Below are 19,611 nucleotides of genomic sequence, written 5' to 3' on the forward strand. Positions count from 1 at the left end.
TATGAGAAAACATGTTTTTTTTTTAAATATTTTTTTATATTACAGACCTCATTAGCCAAAATAAAGATTTTGAAAGTAACTGCCCCTCTGTAGTGAATATAAGAATCTTTAAGATTGACGTGAAGTATATATAGATATGAATGAAGGAATGTGTTTGTTTTAGCTCATTGATTTGATTTTAGAAAGTAGAATTTACATAATGTACCAGTTAGTAAATGAGTCTTTTTAAACTTCTAATTATAAATTCCAGGCAGATGGCAACCGACACAATATCAACTGAACAATCAATAAATAAAACACAAAGTGCTGACTTTGCTGTAGTGTTTACTGGTACATAAAACCTCACAATAAACAACAAATGCAACAGTAGAATGACATTCTTGAAGTAAATACAACACAGCTAAACAACCAAGAACTAAGTAAACCCCAGTTGTTGTTTTTTTTTTTATTAAATAACTGTACTCAAAGTTTACCAGCTGCATAACATTAATTTACCTAGCTACTATGCGGAGTATAGCATGATTAGGCCCAACCCCATCGAGATAGAAGAAGCAGGGGGAAAAAAGAAACATGTTTTGTTTTGTTTTTATCCTGTTCTGTGTTTGGTGCTGGTACCGTGTGATTATCTGTTACATAATGTGGTACGTCACTGAAATCTGTCCCACACTTTTGAAATGTTTGTAAAGGATGGCTAAATAGGTAAAAGACACTGAAATGAAAATAGTCTGAGGGAAAACAAAGTGAACCCTTGATGGAACACATGGGGAGTAACATGAGCAAAGGATGTGGGGAGATGTAGTTGACTGGCTTGGAGAAGCATGCAGCTCACTCGGGAAAAGGGCAAAACCCACCTTCTCCGCTCCCCGGGCCGGCCTCTGTTATAATCTCCATTAGAGAATTTAGACCAAATACTGCACACAAAACCCAGAATTAGTTGCTGCCACAAGTGGACAGAGACAGGGATACCGGCCCAGTCACAACCAGTCTGAACATCAACCCATACAAACATCATGCATGCACACTTGAGATGACTCCAAACAGAAAAAAAGTAGCAAAAACAAAAAAAAAAGGACATGATGGCCCAATATGTCCTGATAATGATATCATTCCCAGAAAATGTTTGACAATATAAAAAGTACAAGTTGCACATTGCACGTGCTGTAAAGTGGTGTAAAGTGTAAAATATATACTAGACTAAACTATGCACCCACACGACTGTAATTATAATTGAATGCTTTATGGAACAAAATTGAAAAGCATCAGGCGGACGCTCATAATAAGCCATTTTGTTTAACTTGTCATCTAGAAAAATATGTTGCATAGCCTTTAAATGGAGACTAAACTCTAAATATTAGGAAGCCACATAACACACTAAGACCAACAACAAAAGCAGTCTCAGGTGGGGAAAAGTCAACTCCCTGGGAATTTCCAAAAAGGAATGTCACTCAAAGGCAAATGGAGCTTAACCGGATGGTGTTTTCCCCTGCAACTTGCGGGGATAGGGCTTGAACCCTGCCGCAAATAGCAATAATCTACTAAAACAGTAAAGATGAATAAACTCTGGCCTGTGTGAAAGCCAAATGTCTAAGGTCTCAAATTCTTTTGGAATGATGTTTCTATCTGCTAAAGGGGCTGAGATTCTAGAATTTAGGAACTCATTGAATTGTTTATTCAAGTGAAGCCTGCATGTGACTATTTTTTCTACTTTGATTATATTCTGAAACATGCAATGTTTAGGTGGCATGTTATTTATTTGACTTTTTGCATAATTAAGTCTTTTGAGACTGCTGATTATTTTGAACTGTTAAAAACTGTTACTAATAGATTTTTGTCAAAATTACGTCAATAATATGGCTGTTTTTTCCAGGTAATATTGCATGATAGCAGTCACCATAAATAAATGGAAAAATATACAGATATTCCATGTGATCGGAATCTGTATCGGTATCGGCCGATCTCACTCATGCATGATCGGTATCATAAAACCTGATCGGAACCTCCCTAGCTGAGATATTAATTATTTTGTATATGTTGAATTTCTGGGAAAACCTCAGGTTTTAAAGGGTAATTCCAAAAACAACCCTCGGTTTTGGGGAGCTGTTGAGCCAGGCTCGTTAGGCTTTGGCTCTTTAGGCTTGAATTGGTTATAGTTCCCTAGCAATAACAATGCAAGCAAAGCAAATAAGCAATACAAACAGTAAATGTCCTTTACTGACTTGAATAGTTATTTAGCACCAAAATTGCGCCGTAGCAATACTTTTATGGCTTTGGCCTGAGCACAAAAACAGCAAGCAGCGACTAACGGAGGATAGGTTAAAAACAAAAAAATCTGCAAGCAGCAAATCGCAAATATGTGGGGAATGCTGTAGCTTGCAAATATGTAGTTGTCGCAACATGAATAGTTTGCCCTTCACAGAGTAAATGTCTTGACTATGTGCGTATCTAAATGGTTGCATTATATTAAGGATTATCTTCATGAATAAAGACCACCACCAGCAGTCAATATGGAAGGAATGGGGAAGTGTGGATAAACAGCTCACTACAGTGTCTTCTATCTTAGTCCTACACTGAAAAACCAAGATAGGTACTGGCCTACTAAGGGGAAGGGGCAAATGCAAACTAACACAACAGACAAGACATACCCGGACTGTCAGGTGCATCTGGACAACAAAGACAAAACACATTGTAATGAAAAGGAACAGATCACTTTCTATGGCAGCTATTCCACATGAATTGGAGCTATTGAGTACAATGCTAGAGCTGCTTTTTTTTCTTTCAGTTGGAAAATCCAACCGCAGCAGAATTCATTTTCTTCTACAAAGTAAAAATAATTTCATCTTTTGGACAGAAAATAAATCAACGTTATCAGTTGGCCAAGAGCTTGACTTTGTCATATCATAATGACCAACGAATGGCAACTGATAAGGGAAACAATTGCAGGTACTTAACCACAGACCCAAATAAAACCACAATACATGGAAATTAAACAACCTTTATGCCGTTTAAATCTCTTATTCAAACAACTCACTAGTTTTTCAAAATACTTTTTTGTATTTGCTTAACTACGTGATGTGATTTTAAGCATAACAGTGCATCATGTCGATAAAAGGGATGATACTCTTGATATCAAATCAGGATCAGACCGTACTTGGTACTTCAAGTGGAAGAGCGACGAATTGTTTCAAATTCAGTAGCTATGTTTTGATATTACAAGGGAACACCAACAATAGAATTTAGATCCCTAGAAAAGCACAACAAATTGAAAGCAACAACATAATTACTTTTTTGGGGAGGGGGGTTGAATCTTGAGAGAAAACTGTTTAAAATCCTCAATACACTCCTTTAAAATAGTGCCATAACTCATCAATCAGAGGGAGGGAAAAAAAAAAGTCAGGCTATAAAAATAGAATCTCTACAGACCTGCTTGGTCCAGCTCCTCCTCAATGTCAAAATGTAAATATTCTTTTATGAAAGAAACATTTAGATGAAAAAGGCAGAATACAAAATGCAATGGTCATTCAAATGATGAAATACCGACACTTTCATATATGCTTAACTTGAAAAGCAATGCCTCAAGTAAGCCATGCGCGCACTATAGCTACCTGTATACGCTAAGCACATCATTGCTATTAAGATCAAATCATTATTTTGTCATACTTAGTATATGATTGAGCAATGACAAAGCATGAAAAAAATACGAAAAGAGGTGGGCTCGGAAAATCAACTGACCAATATACTGCCTTAGAAAAAAAAAATGAGTTGGTCAAAAGCGTTTAAAAGAGTGTGACTGGCTGTGCTACTATACCTTTGAGGCTAGGGAAAGGTGTCGATTTCTCCCTTGCAGCTTTGTTTGGTAGAGCAAGCTGAGACAGACTGAAACTGGTGCCATGATTCTTGTAAAGATTACCTAAAATGGATAGATGTTGTCAGCAACAAGTATTAAAACATTTTCGACAGTTCCCATCTTAAGTGATCATTGCAGTGGGAGTTGGCCATCTTTTACCACAGATCATGATCAAATCATTCTTTCCATTGGAGGGAGGGGGGGGTGATCTTCCCTTGCACAATTTTCCAGAATTTGAGAAGGCATCCAAAAGTCAACACATATTTCTTTTAAAATTAAAATCTTTCACCATGCAACTCCATAGGAAAATAGCACAAATTATATTAGTTAAGATATTCTTACTTGCAAAAGACATCAGTCCCCCAAATCCATCATTACTGCTGTTAGAAATGGTTGAGTTTGGTGAGCTGTCACCTTCTCCATCAGATTCCCCAGGCAGCCTCAGACTAATCGGACGTGAAGGGCGCTGTACCCTTTAAAAAAAAAAAAAAAAAGTGTTCAATCTCCGCAGAGATGCACAAACAATTGCATGCAATATGAGAACATTAAATAATACAATACAGGAAGTCCTCGAATTACGACGTAGGATGCCCTACGGACCTATGGACGACATTTCCGCTTGTTACTTTCAACTGTCAATAGAACACTTGATATTCATGTCACTCACAACAGGAGCAGCCGGTTTCCTCCTTAGTCCAAAAGTGTGCTTTTGTGCTGCGTCTCTGATTTTGTTTACCTCTGCTTGTGTATCTGCAGTGGGTTGCGCGTCAAACAACGCACGTCCGCATACAAGCACTTCCTGTACTACAAAGACCAGCATTCCTTGCGGTTGAGCATGCGCAGACTGTCTCGATCGCGTCTGTTTGCGCACCGGCAGTATCTTTGCCTTTTTCACCTTCCTCTCCTTTTCCAGCCACCTCTCAGAAGTAATGCTAATTATAGCATTGTATGCTTTTTATTTTCATGTATTTTCATTTTTAATTTTTTTTTTTTTATACAAAGTATTTTGACGTGAATTTCGACTAACTGTGAAATCCAACATACGCAGAAATTTGTGATACATCGTCAGTGTAGGAACGGAACTCGTTCGTAAATTGAGGACTTCCTGGAAATCACAACATCACACCGCTAAAGATTCAAGACCACCATGAATGGAAAAATAGTTGGACATGCTGGGTTTCGACATTGCATGGCTGGTCAGAGAGCAGCATTTGAATGAAGAGGATATAGTTCATTCAAGTGATGAACAAGTTTAACACACTTGTTGCCATTGAGATTCTGGTTGAATCGAGGGGTGTATGATTCCACTTGCTCTTCCGCATCAGGATCATCTTCAGAGGGGAAGCCATACTGAGGCTCAAAATAGGGGTTGTCATACTCTCGCTTTTTTGTCGCTGGGTCCACCAGGCCAGATTCAATTGTTGATCTGAGAGACGGCTGGCTGCTAACTCCAAGGACTGGGTTCTGAGGGCCAGACCCGGCTGGTGCCTCACTATCAGGTGCGTCCCCTTGTTCCTGTTTAAAAAAAATATATATATATATACATGGATTAAATGGCATCTATGGATTAAATGGCAAAATGTGCATTGTGGATAAATTAGACAGTGGGAGAGAGAGCGATAGAGATAGGGATAGATTGATTTAGATCGATAGAGATAGAGAGACAGCGATAGAGAGAGGTAGAAAGAGACAGATAGAGGGATGAGATAAGAGAGAGATTGATAGAGAGACAGAGATAGAGAGCACCAGAAAGAGAGAGATAGAGAGACAGCGATAGAGAGAGCACTAGAAAGAGAGAGATAGAGTGTATACACACATATATATACACATACATATATATATACACATATACATATACACATATACATATATATATATATGTGGAGAGAGAGAGAAAGAAAGAGAGAGAAAGAAAGAGAAAGAGAGAGACAGAAAGAGAGAGAGACAGAGAGAGACAGAGAGAGAGAGAGAGAGAGAGACAGAGAGACACAGAGAGAGAGAGAGAGAGAGAGAGAGAGAGAGAGAGAGAGAGAGAGAGAGAGAGAGTGAGCAAGCGATCGCGAGAGAGATAGATTTATCTTTAACAAATAATGTGTAGCCATTTATCAATAGTAGTGATGACCTACATGGTTGACTCCCTGGATGATTGTGCTGGGACTGGAGCTTGCAGTTGTGCTGGAGCTTGAGCGAAGGGGCTGTCCATCAGATGTTTCGCCAGGACCATCGCTGCTGGATGGACCTTCTGAACCTTCTCTTAAGTCCTGGAACTCTTGAAACTCCACCTCGCTTGCATCTCCCAAAGCAGCATGGGTATGTGGTTGTTGGCCTAAAGCATCAATGGCTAGGTTTACATGAACAAACTTCCTTTCATATGACCAGAGAGTACAAATTAAAAATATGACCGGATGCACTGTTTTCATGGACACTAAAAATATTGATCCGATTAGGATTTGCGTGTTCATGCATCACACTTTCGATCGGATCAAATTATTTTGACATGCGCATATTGACTAAATATACCGCAAGTTGTAGTAGAAGCCGTAGTGAATTCCATGTCAACAAAACACGGCTCCGTCCATTTCTACTTTAAACGTTAGCGTTATCTTGCGTATTTTTCCCCATTTGTGCTGTTATGTCGAGTTAACACTTCCTAATGGAGCTGCAAATGTACCAATTCAATCTTGCGCCCGCTATATCTTTTGCTCACTCAGTTTCTACTAGCTTCTGGGAATAACAGAAACGTGTATACTGACGTCACAGACGTGAGCCGTAAACATTTTTTTAATAAGTGTATTCATGCGTGCCAACTGAATTAACAATGGACATAAATCACCTATCGCGCTTGAAATAAAATCTTGATCGTAATGGGCTTGATCGGGTCAGAATATTACGAATATCGTGTGTACATGAAGAATTTTTAACCCGATCAGGCATTTAATTAGAATAAATGTGTCCATGTAAAAGTGGCCAATGTCAAACAATTAAACAACAACAAAAGGTTGTATGTGATAATTAACATAAAACCAATTAGGGAAATAAAATGGTTATGTACAATCTAATTACTGGAAGTACAAGGGACTTAGTTGTAAGATTTTCCAATGTAAAATAGATAAAACTTTACACATTTTTATAAACTTAATAAAAAACATACTTGGTGTGTCTCCCTGAATGTCTCCTTGAATCATCTCACTCACAAGGTCTCCAAGTGAGGAATACGATGAGCTGGAGTCATCATATGCATCACTGTCACTTCCACTGAGAAAAGAAGTGCATCATATTCTATGAAATGAGATTACTAACAATCAAATTGTACGCAGTGTCATCTATGATCAGAACTCAACACTGTTTTTCGAGGAAAACCAAAAATGAGAGCGCTCATCCTTACCTGTCGGTAGGGTCAGAGTCATTGCTCTCATCCTCAAATGGACTTGCCATAGCCTCAACCAGCTGGGAGCCCCCGTCAAAAACTCTGTAAACTACTGGCTGGAGCTGGTGAGCATACCACTTAGGTTTATCACCAATTAAGGATGGGTCGAAAACATCTGAAACCAAAGTGTGCAGGGTGCCCAATTAACGGTCTTATTAATGCAATGAAATGTTACAATTAGAAACAAGATATCAAACTGTAACGATCATCTTACTATTATGTATTCTCTGAAATGCTAGATTAGTGGGATTGAGAGCCCACTCTCCATAGAACTCCACTGCCTGGGTGTGAGAAAGCAAAGCAGCAAAACCAGATCGCCTTGGCCGAGATGCAAGAAAAGATGACGACTGAAAAGCCACCACAGGCCGGGGGAAGAGGCGCAAGGTCCGTGTGTGCATTTGAAAACCGTGGAGAACATTTTGAGAGTTGAAGAACCGTACCATGGCCACCCTGTTAAATCATATAAAACGTATGGATTACAGTACAGCTCTTTCTTCCAAAATGAAGTACATACCTTCAACTCATTGCATAGGCGGTAAGAAAATTAACAAATATGTGACGCCGACATAAACTATACAAAAGGCTTGCCTGGTGGCTACATCCACAGAATCGACATCATTGCCATAAATGAGGGGGTTAAACTCAGTGGATGATGGCGAAGCTTTATCACGTCCAGGGGGAAGCAGGGGCATTTCCTGACCTTCCTGGAACTTCTCCAGGTTCAAAATGGGCTGGGTGTTCAAACTCATACTCGCCAATGCCTGGAAAAGGTGATAGGACAAAGAATGAGAGTGCAAGAATTAAAAATAAATAACTAAATAAAAAAATACAGCTTGTTGAGCCACTCCCACCTTAGACATCAACATTACTATCCTTTTCCTCAACTATCTACACACTAAAAAAAGGAACTCTATTCATTTGAGGAACTAACTTCTTTCAACAGATCATCCGGATCACTCCCCCCCAAAAACAAAAAAAAGTAATTAAGTAATGGATGGAAATTGCACAAATGCTCTGACTAGCATCTCTACAAAAGGAAATGTTTTTGACACCAAATAATACGGAATAATGGAATCCCCTCATTTTAACAGATGGGTTTTTTTGTAACAGGAGCTAGGATCTGTGCATGTTGATGCCTGCGGTGGGTGTGTCATTATCAGGGAAGATGAGGACAGAATGTACTGAATGTCTGGCTGCAGAGTTGTCAGTGTTTAGCTAAGCATAATGGAATATTTAGTTGCTGGTTCTGGTGAAATGTCTTTGTTAAAAGGTATCTGCTTCACCTTTCCTGCTTTTGGTTACCAGGGCACTCATTGATGCAAGAATCAAGGCACGCATATTCAGTCATGCTCAAGCCAGAGCTAAGCAGCACGTTAAGGGTCCATAAAACATTCTGAGACACTGTTATGCATGGAACTCAATTCTTGAGAAAAGAGAAAAGTAATCGTCATGAGCAAAGTAACGTGAAAGAGGATGCAGGAGCATTCCACAGGAGAATAGATGAGTAACCTTATTTTCACAGGAGAAGATCTGCTTTTGGGTGATCATGGTCAACCTAACCAGACACTAGGAGAGAGATTTTGGGAGAATCATAAGAAGGCCCGAGGTGACAAGTGTCACTGGAACGGCACATGACAAAATCATGGCTCTTTCCTTTTCTTTTCTTTTTAATGTCAGCATTCAGCAGTGAAACACTATGTTTTGTGATTATTTTTTTCTTCCGGCGACAAAAATATGTACCGTATTTTCCGGACTATAAGCCGCAACCTTTTTCCTAGGTTTTGAGCCGTGCGGCTTATAGTCCGGTGCGGCTATTCTGTGGATTTTTCTTCCACCGCTCAGGGCGCTCTAACCGGAATTACAGTACAACTCAAAACAATACATTTGCTGGATGTGACTGCAGGTGGAGGAGTTCAACAGGCGAGGGCGCTATGCACTAGGTTATTACATTAGGTGCTGTAATTCTTTGATTTTATGTTTTCCGAGAGGTCGCTGAAGTGCACATAAATGTGATTGGCTCATGTTACTTCTGCTGTTTCGATGTGAAATGCTATTGTTGATTTAGTACAGCTGGCAGCACGTCGTGTGTTAGATTGGCTGACTTTATTAACATAAAACAAGACAGGTGCATATGTAGGATGTAGGAGAACAATAGATGGTGGAGTCTGGTGGATATTAGCTGACCAACTGGAGTGGCAGCCGACAGTGAAATGACGATAAGTACTGTTCATTTTCTCTTGGTTCTGTTCCGTTTTAATCAGCAACGTTGCTGCAGTGTTAAAAGGCACTGTTAGGAAAGAATCTGCTCAGGTACATACATGTACATTTACAGTTCATAATCGTTCTGTAAATGCAGTAAATCTAAAAGTTTTCAACATAGATAGGTGCGGTTTACATAAGGTTTTTCCCCAATTTTCTAAAAAATAGAGTGGGTGTGGCTTATATAACAGTGCGGCTTATAGCCCAGAAAATACGGTATATGTGCTGATAAAACTACATTAACCTCGTGAAATAATTTTATTTTTGCAATGCCTCTTAAAGTCACTATGTTACAGAAGAATTACAGTAGTTCTGCTGTCTGTTTGGATACACAGACGGTTAGTGTTTGACACCAAAATGGGCAATGGAGTGTACGGATTTAACACCCGACATTCACTGCCACTTTGAAAGCCATTAGCACTGTGCTAAAGGCCAGCGTTTAGCACAGTGCCAATGCATATAATTATCTGAATGCACAAAGCCACAACAATGTATAAATGGGCACAGACTAATAAATAACTTCTTGTTATGCCTCGGGTGCACTCATTTGGCAGAAAGGCAGTGTGAAAGGAGTCAAGGACCATTTGAGTGACGAAATGGAATGACCCAGTCGTTATGACGGGATGATGACACACCACCAGATCTTTTCCAAAAAAAACCTAGGTGATACTTGCACGCAAGGAAAGCTCTTTTACGGTTCCCCCACTGCATGTTCTGCAAACATACGTAAGAGCTAGTATAACTGCAACACTTTAAAGATTGCTAGCTGAAAAGAAACAAATATTCAAGCAAGTATTCAAGTGTCTTTCACATCAACAGCTACTTCTGCTTTTATGTGTTTTACAAACTCTCTAATTATAATCAGTGGTATTTCCTTTACACAAATGCCTTTAACTGCTTAACAGAGAGGTTTCACACACCTCCTGACACCAGCCTCAATCACACATCCACACACAAGGAAGACCAAGGAAAAACGCAAATACATCAAACTTGCTCTGATTCAAGGTACATCGCTGGCGTCGGGCCGAAACCCCCCATGTTACAATTTGGTAAATTTCATATTTTCACAAATCTATGATCAGTTCAAACCCGTTTGTGTTATTTTTACAATTAGCTGACCAATCTTTACTATTGAAAATGTCTTGCTGTCCTTGTTGATGTAACATTTACGTGACATTTTTTTGCTCTGCGGAAAAATGATGGTTCTGGACGTACAAGGATTCCGCCCGACACCAGTGGCATACAGTATACTATATTCATGACTATACATGTGTGCATGCGACAAGATCAGTCTTGAGAAGGTTTTAGTGACTACTGAAATGTTTTCAGAAAACAGAAAACGGCTTGATTGGAACCTGAACCTGCTGCATTCTTTGAATGGGAGAGGGCAACTATCTTGCAAATACTGTGGCTTCCGAGGATGGCACTTCACAGGGGCTAGGTGGGGCTACAGGCCCGTCAGAAATCTGTGTGGCCCCAGTTAAGCCCCTCCAGCATTGTATTTGATATTCTAAAATATATTTACAAATTATCGGTCAAGCCCCCCTTTAGTCCCGGGAGAGAAAAAAAAATCTTGAGGTGTCGCATCCCTAATGGTTTCTATGATTTTCAAATAAAAAAGGATTTGAATGGATCTGTGTGAGTTACCTTAACTATGTGCTCATAATGTTGAATTAGAAATACAAAGTGTCTGTTTCCATGAATCAGAATCAAAGTCTGATGATGTGTTTAGTTAGAGGGGTTAGAGGATCATGTGTCACAACGAGTCTTAACAGCGATACTATTGTATGCTATTTCTTTGATAACAGAGTCCTAAGAACTGATTTTACCTTCAAGAGCTACAGCATGCAAAGAAAACAGAAAAAGAGCAGAAAACGTTTTTTTGTTAGTGCACAACAAAATCAATTTCCATTGCTTGCACGCTCGAAACAAAATACATACAAGTCTGTTGGGGTAGGAAGCACCTACTCTTCACATGGCTGGAAAGGAGTTTTTTTTTTAATTTTTTTTTAAATATTGACCTATATAGAAGCAAAACAATTAAGTATGATGAAATAACAACAATGATTGGCTCTTGAGAAATACCCGGGTTACAGAAAGTCTTGGCATGTACAGTATTGGTAGATTTTGGGCGACAAAAAGTAAGAGTTTAACAAGTCACATAAAGTACCTGCTTCAAATGTTTCTTAAGCTCGCCAGCTTCAGGCTCTGGAAGAGGTGGTAGAATCTCCGCATTTGTAGGTGCTTTCACCTGAAAAACAATTACAGTTGCAGGAATACCATTTATTTTTACTGTTTTAAGACACATTGTCACAAGGTAACAAAAAGGAAGGTCTTCATAATGTTGTTATAAGTTACCTTGCTGCTGTCCAGATCCACAAGCCATACATCATCTGGAATTTTGAAGTCAGATTTGTAGAGGAAAAAGCTAGCTGGTACACCAATGATGTAGGGAGTAGGGGCAAGAAGAAGCTGTGCAGCAGCAGAATCAAAGAAAACATCAGTTAACAGGGAGCCCTTTGCCGCAAGACATACTTCTTTTCTATCATTTTCTCTCTCAACATTTGTATGCTCATAAGCAGAAAACTGTTGCTGGAATGGCGAGTATGGTGAGACAATCTGAATCATAATACACAAAGCTCATTTTTTTTTGTAATAATTTCAAACACCAATGGCGCACTAGTTGTTCAGCTGTACCTGTTCAGCTGAGGCCATGCATGTTGGCAGTAAGGGAATGACAGGGAACATGTATTCCAGAGGATAGATCATGGCCACAAATGCCATTACACTCATGGATAAAGCATTGTAATCTCTTGACTGGAGAATAACCTGAAGAAAAAAAAAAAAAGACAAAAGTGATATAATTGCATCGCAATGCACAGCTCAGCTCAAAGCTCAATAGCCCATAATTAAACTAGATCCTCTGCCAAGACAATCCTAAACACAGTAGCTGCTGGATGCAAAGTTGCAAACTGTTCCATTTTTTACAGAAACAATATATATATATATAAAAAAAAGGGAAAAAAATGTTTGCAACATAATTTATGAAAACACACCACAAATGACAGAGTCAGGTAGATATGGGTCTTCACACAAAAAACATTTACATCCCTGGTGACAAGTTTAGCTGCTTTTATTGTTAATTTGGTGTTTATATAGTAAATCTGTGGGTGATTTCTGACGGAAAGTGGAGTTGACATTAGCAGTGCAGCAGCTCACCAGCTGTTTTTTTTCTGTAAATACAGTTGCTGTACATTTTTTGTATACTCATTACATTAACCTATTCCGTTACTCCGCCAAGCCTGCTCATTGATTGATTTGCTAAAAGGTATAGTACAGTGATGCCTCGCTAATTTGCGCTCCGACTTTCGCGCCTTCAGTGCATCGCGGATTTTTCAGAAGCATTGATAACAAATTAAAAAGTAATTAACACAGCCATATTGCAGAAAGGTGCATTGTTTCAAAGATATTAGTTCACTCTGAGACTTTATACATTATCACAGGCACTGATAAGAGGCGGGTGATTAGTTCAAAGCGTGAGATCGACCAACGAGAGCACAAGTGGATTTACTATATCCACTTGCGTACTGTATGTGAGCTGACTGGGTGCGCATCATCGCAGCCGCTCGCAAGTCTCGTCCACACTAACAAATTAACAGCACTTTTGAACATTATGTTCAGAAACTCCTAACGTTATTCAAATGCGCCGTTCATTTAGTCAGAGTCAATTTATTCATTTATTTATTATGTATTTATTCTTCATTTTGCATTTTTAAAGTTACATTTATTGTATAACAAGTATTTACAAGTGTGGGAACCATGTCGGTGGTTCGCAACTGGAGAAGGTTTAACTTGCTCCGAGTCGAGCGATTGGTGTAAGCACAATGTGTAAATTACAGAAGACTGAAAAAGAGGATGACTTTTAACCACAATTGCTAATACAGGGCCTGTGTTGGTGGGAGCATTAAAACGTATGCACTCGCACCAATGCAACTATACGAAATTCTTACATGCACATACTGAAAAACAGGTTGCATGTGCGACCTTGTTTGATCGCAGTCTCAAGCCCTGTGGGTGGAGACAAAGGATTTTTATACGAGAGCTGTTACATGCAACTGGACTCCGATGGTGAAAAGGGAAAATAAATTCCGAGATCCACGCCAACATGTTGTCTTATGTGACAAAACTGATGGCATACAAGTAAGGCACATTGGTATGAAAATCTTGGACTAACTGATGATGATCTGCGTTTACCTTGTGCTCCAGCAAGACACACGAGAGAACCTGAAGACAGGCATCCACACCCAGTAACTCTAAAGGCAAGTGCAATGGAAAATCGACCATCGAAAAGCGGGAGTTGTCAGGCAGTGCGAAGGTGAGGGGCCGTTTCATTTCATGGGGCAGAATTTCCACATCCACACGCCTCTGGCTTGCCACCGGTACGGGTGAACGTTGCAACCGGTATATCCAGGATTCAATGTCCCGAAGGTCAGCCAACAGCTGGCTGCCCTTCTCTTCCGCTGAGAGTGCCCCAGTGAACACCCGCCACATGGTGTCTCTGTGGAGGACATAATAGTACTTTTGAGAAATACGTCAACATGCGAAGGAGAAAGAGTCACCAAGGAGATGAATGACACTGTTTGATGCAGAAGTATTGCCACATGAATATCACCAGGCTCACAAACCACATCTGTGTTGTAGTTTCAGTCGCTACAGTATTGCATTATTGGCAAAGATATGCTGTGCTTGGCATTGTGTTTTTCAAAAAAATATAACAGGCTGGAGAAGCTTCAACAGAAAATGAAGATGCACAGTATTTTGCTGATTAACTTGAGTCTTTATCTTCATTTATGAATGTACAAAGTGTGTCTGTGTGGGTGAGGGTGTTTGTGTGTGTAGCAGATATACTTTGCATAAAGACAATGTCGTTAAGCACTTTGTAGCATATGAGTGTTTCTGTGGTGGAGAGAAAAATCATTTGCTTCACCAGGGGCAACCAGAGACCTCAATCTGTTAGTGTCATCACAGCAAAAAAAACACTTGCAGCCACAATAAAATGTCTCTTCTCCTTCTCTGTCATTGCTAGACATTTTATCCAAGCGTGCCAGACAGAACAATTACCATCTATCCTCTGGGTTATGTTGTTTTCTTAAGTAGACACACAAGTACAGAGTAATCAGTGTAATACAATACACAACTGGCAGGTGTGATGCACAGTTACAACAGACGATTCTGAAGGGAAGATTTGGTGGTTCTTCCACTACGATTACTGCAGAGTAAAATATTTGGGAAAACACAGTCGCACAGGAAAATTATCACTTTGTCACTGTAGAATTGCTATCACGAGAAAAGCCAAATAGAATAAGTCTTTGTTGCACTCCTATGCAGCATGACTATTCGAGTAATTAAGTCCTTTTCAACTGGGTAAATGATACTGACTTTTAGATTTAGCTCCTAGCATTTTTTGTTGTCTTCAACTCAACTGAATTAATACACGTAATGTGGGGAAAATCCCTAATTTATGAGATATTAAATAAAAAACTGCAGGCAAAAAATAAAACACACCAATAAATTTCCCCATTAAGTCTGTCTCAAAAAAAAAAAAAAAAAAATACAATTTTCAATACCATAGTTAGATATACCGTATGTCCTGATAAAACGAATTTGAACGTTTTCTTAAATTTGTAGTATGTATGTGTATGCACTACAAATGCACAACTAAATTACCGGGTAATCTTCTTTTCTATGAATGAGACAGAGTGTTTGTGTATGAGTTTTTGGTCAGCGTGTGAATGTGTGTGTAAGTCAAGGAGCACCAGGCAGTTGCACTGAAGTAATCCCTAGATAAAGTGATAATAACACGCTGTGTTGACGTTGCAGGAACACATAAGAACATTACAGCAATTTCTGTTTAGAAGTGGGCATGGAAGTCATTCAAACAATGACTGCAAGTCATTTTGGCCAAAACAAATTGTTAAACTTGAAATCCTGAAAGCTTAGAAACCAGAAGCACAGAGGACTGAAACTTTTCTTAAACTTCTCACCTTTGAAATGTACGGGGCATTCCAGCACGCTGTGTTAGCCTCTGACTGCAGCAGTCTACCATCCTCTTAAGAATATACAAGCATTCCCTGAAGGTGGAGAAGAAGGGGTAGTGGCTGAGTATACACAACGAGGTCAGTGTACTGTTGCGATTCCTGGCAGCCATCTTTGCGGCATTTCGCCTGAGCTGTGCAGCCTTTCCGGCATTTTGCTCAGTAATTGGTGGCTCAATCTCCTCTCCAGAACCAGAATGCGAAGCTGACTCAGCTTTGTTGGATGGTGATAACGCCGAAGACTGGCCTCCAGAGCTCCCGTCAGACCCCTCACTCGTGGTGTCCCCTCCTTGTGTCGCTGTCTCTGTATGGCCACTCTTGTCCGTACGGGTACGGTGATGCCCACGTTGAAAAGATCGGTAGAAGTTGACACAGATGCCATAGCGGGTAATTCCTGAGTCCTTGTCAGTCAGTGTGAAAACAAACGAAGAGTCGTCACGAAGGCTAACCCTACGCTGACGTATACTAAGGCAGCCTTCTGGTTGGCAAAAGAAGACCACATCTGGTGGGAGTGGAAAGTCCTGGTGGTCCTCCAGTGGATATCGGCGGAGAAGCTGAGGGGTCTGGGCCACACTATCGCTACTTGGTTGCCTGGAGGGTAGATGGATAAACGTAACATTTGTGATGGTTCATAACATTTGTATAACATGAGTGCTGGGCTCCACCGTTGTTACACTTAGCTGATGTATCTGCACATCTAATACAGGGCTGAATAGTGCTTTTAATGAATTTTCCAAAGCAAATGTATGTGATGTGTAAAGTATACTGTATTTATTTAGCAGCCCTTGTGCCAATCTAGGGCTGTGACATATCGCGCCGGCACAGTTTTTGAAATGGTTACGGTTGACGGTTTCACTATGAATGAAAATGCCAAAAACAGTGTAGGAAAGATTCGCTCCAAGGATTTATTCCGTCACCATCTTATCTCTCCCGGGCAAAAGCACACACACAAATTTCGCAAGTCCTCGCAATATCAAATAACATCGTGCCGGATGTCGACAATCCCCCTCTTTCTTCAAAACAAAACAAAGGAAACTTTGGCAATCCTGAACATCCATGAAATGTATTAAGAAAATGTTTAAAAAATAGAAAGAAATGCACACAAACACATGCACATAAGTGTCAGATGGCTTTAAGAAGCATTAGGGGTGAAGAACCTTTTTAGTTCAACAGTTAGCGAAGTTGTGATTTTGCATCTGATCAACGTACCTCTTTGACTTCATTTACCTGTTCGCACCCTTTAATACTGCTTATTTCTAACCTGAGTCTCTTTTCTGTGACATGCTTTGTGGATTTAAGAGCATCAAACAAGGATTGGTTATCAGTGACACAGTTGCGAGGAAGAGTATTCAGATCAGCTTTTCCAGTGGTGAGCTCAGAATAGAATGTAGCCTGGGGTAGGAAGGCTGACGGAAGAGGAGCTGGCAGTTTGCGCCTAGACTAAAGTCAATCAGACCTCAAATTGTTTTCTGAAACTAAATCAAAGGACAACTCACAGTACGATCCAAACAGGCAATCCCATCACCCGAAGGAAAAGAAATGTCAAAATGGCGGAAAGTGCGCCTGTGTGTTCGGCGACCCTCGTGACAATTCGGTTAATTTTACTGTTTTGGCTGATTGGTTATAACACCAATTCTGGCCTCCCTTCACTGGCTCCCAGTGCATTTCAGGGTCCAATTTAAGATTCTCCTATTTGTCTTTAAATCATTACATGGCCTCCCGGCGTACCTCTCCGAGCTCCTCCACTCCTACGCACCTTCCCGCAGCGTCAGGTCTGCGGACCAGGCGCTGCTCGAGGTGCCGAGGACCAAGCGGAGCCTCAGAGGGGATCGAGCCTTTTCTGTTGCTGGTCCTTCCCTCTGGAATGACCTACCATTGGTTGTTAGGCAAGCCCCCTCTCTGTCTATTTTTAAAACCCGGTTGAAGATACATTTCTTTTCTCTGGCTTTTGATCAGACCTGAAATGTTCTGCTCTTTTCCGGTGTCAATTGTACATGGTGTTTTATGTTAATTTATTAATACGTGTATCACAGCACTTTGGTTTTTTTTCTTTATTGTATTGTTTGTAAAGTGCTTTGTTACAGCTCTAGCTGTTATGAAATGCGCTATATAAATAAAATTGTATTGTATTGTATAGACTCACACTGAGCCATACACCAGTTTGAACGACACTGGAGGCAAAGTGGGTGAAGTGTCTTGCCCAAGGGCACAACAACACATGACTCAGACAGAGCAAGATTCGAACAGCCAACCCTTCGTTGACTGGACAACCCGCTCTACGACCCGAGCCACGGCCGCCTTACAGGAATCCCATTTTAGCTATTTTTATTTTAGGTCAAAATGTTTTAAATTGTTTGTAATTGTAGTCAATATGTTTTCTTTACACCAAATCATTAATAATACGCTAAGAAAATCCTTACCTTGCACCAACCACCACCAAGTAGTCCAGGAGTCGTGGGCACGGTTTCTTTTTCTCCATGTTGGATTGACCACGTCTTGTACTTCACGTCATCCGTGATGAATGGTCACTTGTTAGTTAGTAGTGGATTTCAATCCAAGATGGGAAACTTAAATTGTATTATGAGAAGTGTTGTTCTAATCATTTTGAAGGTTCTGGAATTCCTTGGTTGCACCTGTTGCATAAGAAATGGGAAAAATTGCATTGGCTATTTTTGCTTCCTTTGGCCACAACACCATAAAAAAAATTCTGGTAAGAGTACTTACTGTCAAATTAACAACATACCATATCGTGCAACAGAAACACAGGCAGCTAAAAAAAATTGTAAATTAATACAATTTAATTAGCTAAGAATACATTGAGCCTGCTTATTTTGCGGCATGAAAAAGGCAGAATAAAATTCCATGTGTTGATGAACCTAACCCTTAAAGCTGAAGTCAACACAAACATTTTTTTCAACAATATGGCATTTTGATAAATATTACGTTTGTGGAATAAGAGTTAGTCCACTCGTTTTTAGCCATCTCTGAGGGCGACCATTTTGTCACTTCTGTCGACTGAAAATGACATCACAACTACTCACGGCTTAGGTAACGACCAATCACGGCTCACCTGTTTTCTGAACCTGAGCCGTGATTGGTTGTTACCTGGGCCCTGAGTAGAAATGACAAAATAGCTGTCCTCTGAGATGGCTAAAAATGGGTATGACACATCTAGGTATTCAAGTTAAAGCCAATATATACACTTTTTGTGATGAAAAAAACACATATAATAACAGTTACAATTATTGCTAACTATATTAAAACTATTTTTATAATAAAAAAAATACAGTAACTTTAAAAAATCTTTATGAAATTGTATACACTTTTTAGGCATTGAAATCTTTGAATGTTCAACAGCATATTGTAACGAATTGGGTTGTCTGTGTTGTGGTCGGATTTGTGTGTTGCTGAATTGTGATGTTTCCGAGGTTCGTGAATGCATCGTATGGCAAGCGAGTGGAGCAGCGGAGAAAGAAGAGCGTGAGCAGTTGTACATGGATTAATAAAAACGTGATAATTAAGCAAAAAAACAAACCTATTACAGTGAATTATGATACACAGTGGGCGTGGCAGTCTGTGATTTCTTCATGATTCCTTGATTACTTCATCTGACAGGACGGATTGATGCAAATGTACAGTTTTAAAGGGAAAGATTACAAATCTGCATTCACTGAAGTACATTATAGTAAACAACAGGCATTTAAATTACCCACAATCACTCTAATAGCCAATGCAACCAGCACTATCATTTTGATACAACAATACATTTTTCAAAGCTAGTGAAATTATTTTAATAAAGGTTTTACGAAGATGACAATTGGTGGTACAGATTACGTCTAAATCAATGATTTCCTCAAGGGGGGAAAAAATCCAAGAGCTATATCCAGGCACATCACATGTCTGCAAAGTCCTCATTATGGACTCATGTGTGCCTCTGTTGATTTCTTTGGGACTCTGTCTGGCAAAGCCTCTTTACCTACCAGCCA

At 39.8% G+C, this 19,611-nt stretch overlaps 1 protein-coding gene across 31 annotated transcripts in view; it reads right to left on the reverse strand.

The window, feature by feature from the left end:
* madd (MAP-kinase activating death domain) overlaps positions 1–19,611 on the reverse strand; it is a 44,260-nt gene that overhangs the window by 23,660 nt on the left and 989 nt on the right. For 9 of the 31 annotated variants that reach the window (XM_086026972.1, XM_086026958.1, XM_086026953.1 and 6 more), the window contains exons 2-18: positions 18,046–18,258; positions 15,575–16,216; positions 13,785–14,088; positions 12,228–12,359; positions 11,889–12,002; positions 11,701–11,781; positions 8,781–8,837; positions 7,860–8,032; positions 7,486–7,721; positions 7,230–7,386; positions 6,996–7,099; positions 5,971–6,185; positions 5,106–5,359; positions 4,187–4,317; positions 3,806–3,907; positions 3,421–3,462; positions 852–911 (exon numbers count right to left, since the gene is read on the reverse strand). In XM_086026972.1, coding sequence (XP_085883098.1) covers positions 852–911; positions 3,421–3,462; positions 3,806–3,907; positions 4,187–4,317; positions 5,106–5,359; positions 5,971–6,185; positions 6,996–7,099; positions 7,230–7,386; positions 7,486–7,721; positions 7,860–8,032; positions 8,781–8,837; positions 11,701–11,781; positions 11,889–12,002; positions 12,228–12,359; positions 13,785–14,088; positions 15,575–16,216; positions 18,046–18,104 — 2,863 coding nt within the window. In that variant the 5' untranslated portion in view covers positions 18,105–18,258. Of the gene's footprint in view, positions 1–851; positions 912–2,642; positions 2,661–3,420; positions 3,463–3,805; positions 3,908–4,186; positions 4,318–5,105; positions 5,360–5,970; positions 6,186–6,995; positions 7,100–7,229; positions 7,387–7,485; positions 7,722–7,859; positions 8,033–8,780; positions 8,838–11,700; positions 11,782–11,888; positions 12,003–12,227; positions 12,360–13,784; positions 14,089–15,574; positions 16,217–18,045; positions 18,259–19,611 lie in introns of all 31 variants that reach the window. The other 22 variants (XM_086026980.1, XM_086026977.1, XM_086026976.1 and 19 more) reach the window with 14 other exon arrangements.

The sequence above is a fragment of the Filicampus tigris genome, chromosome 3 (genome assembly GCF_054856515.1).
Source record: "Filicampus tigris isolate MCC_2025a chromosome 3, RoL_Ftig_1.0, whole genome shotgun sequence".
Classification (NCBI taxonomy): domain Eukaryota; kingdom Metazoa; phylum Chordata; class Actinopteri; order Syngnathiformes; family Syngnathidae; genus Filicampus; species Filicampus tigris.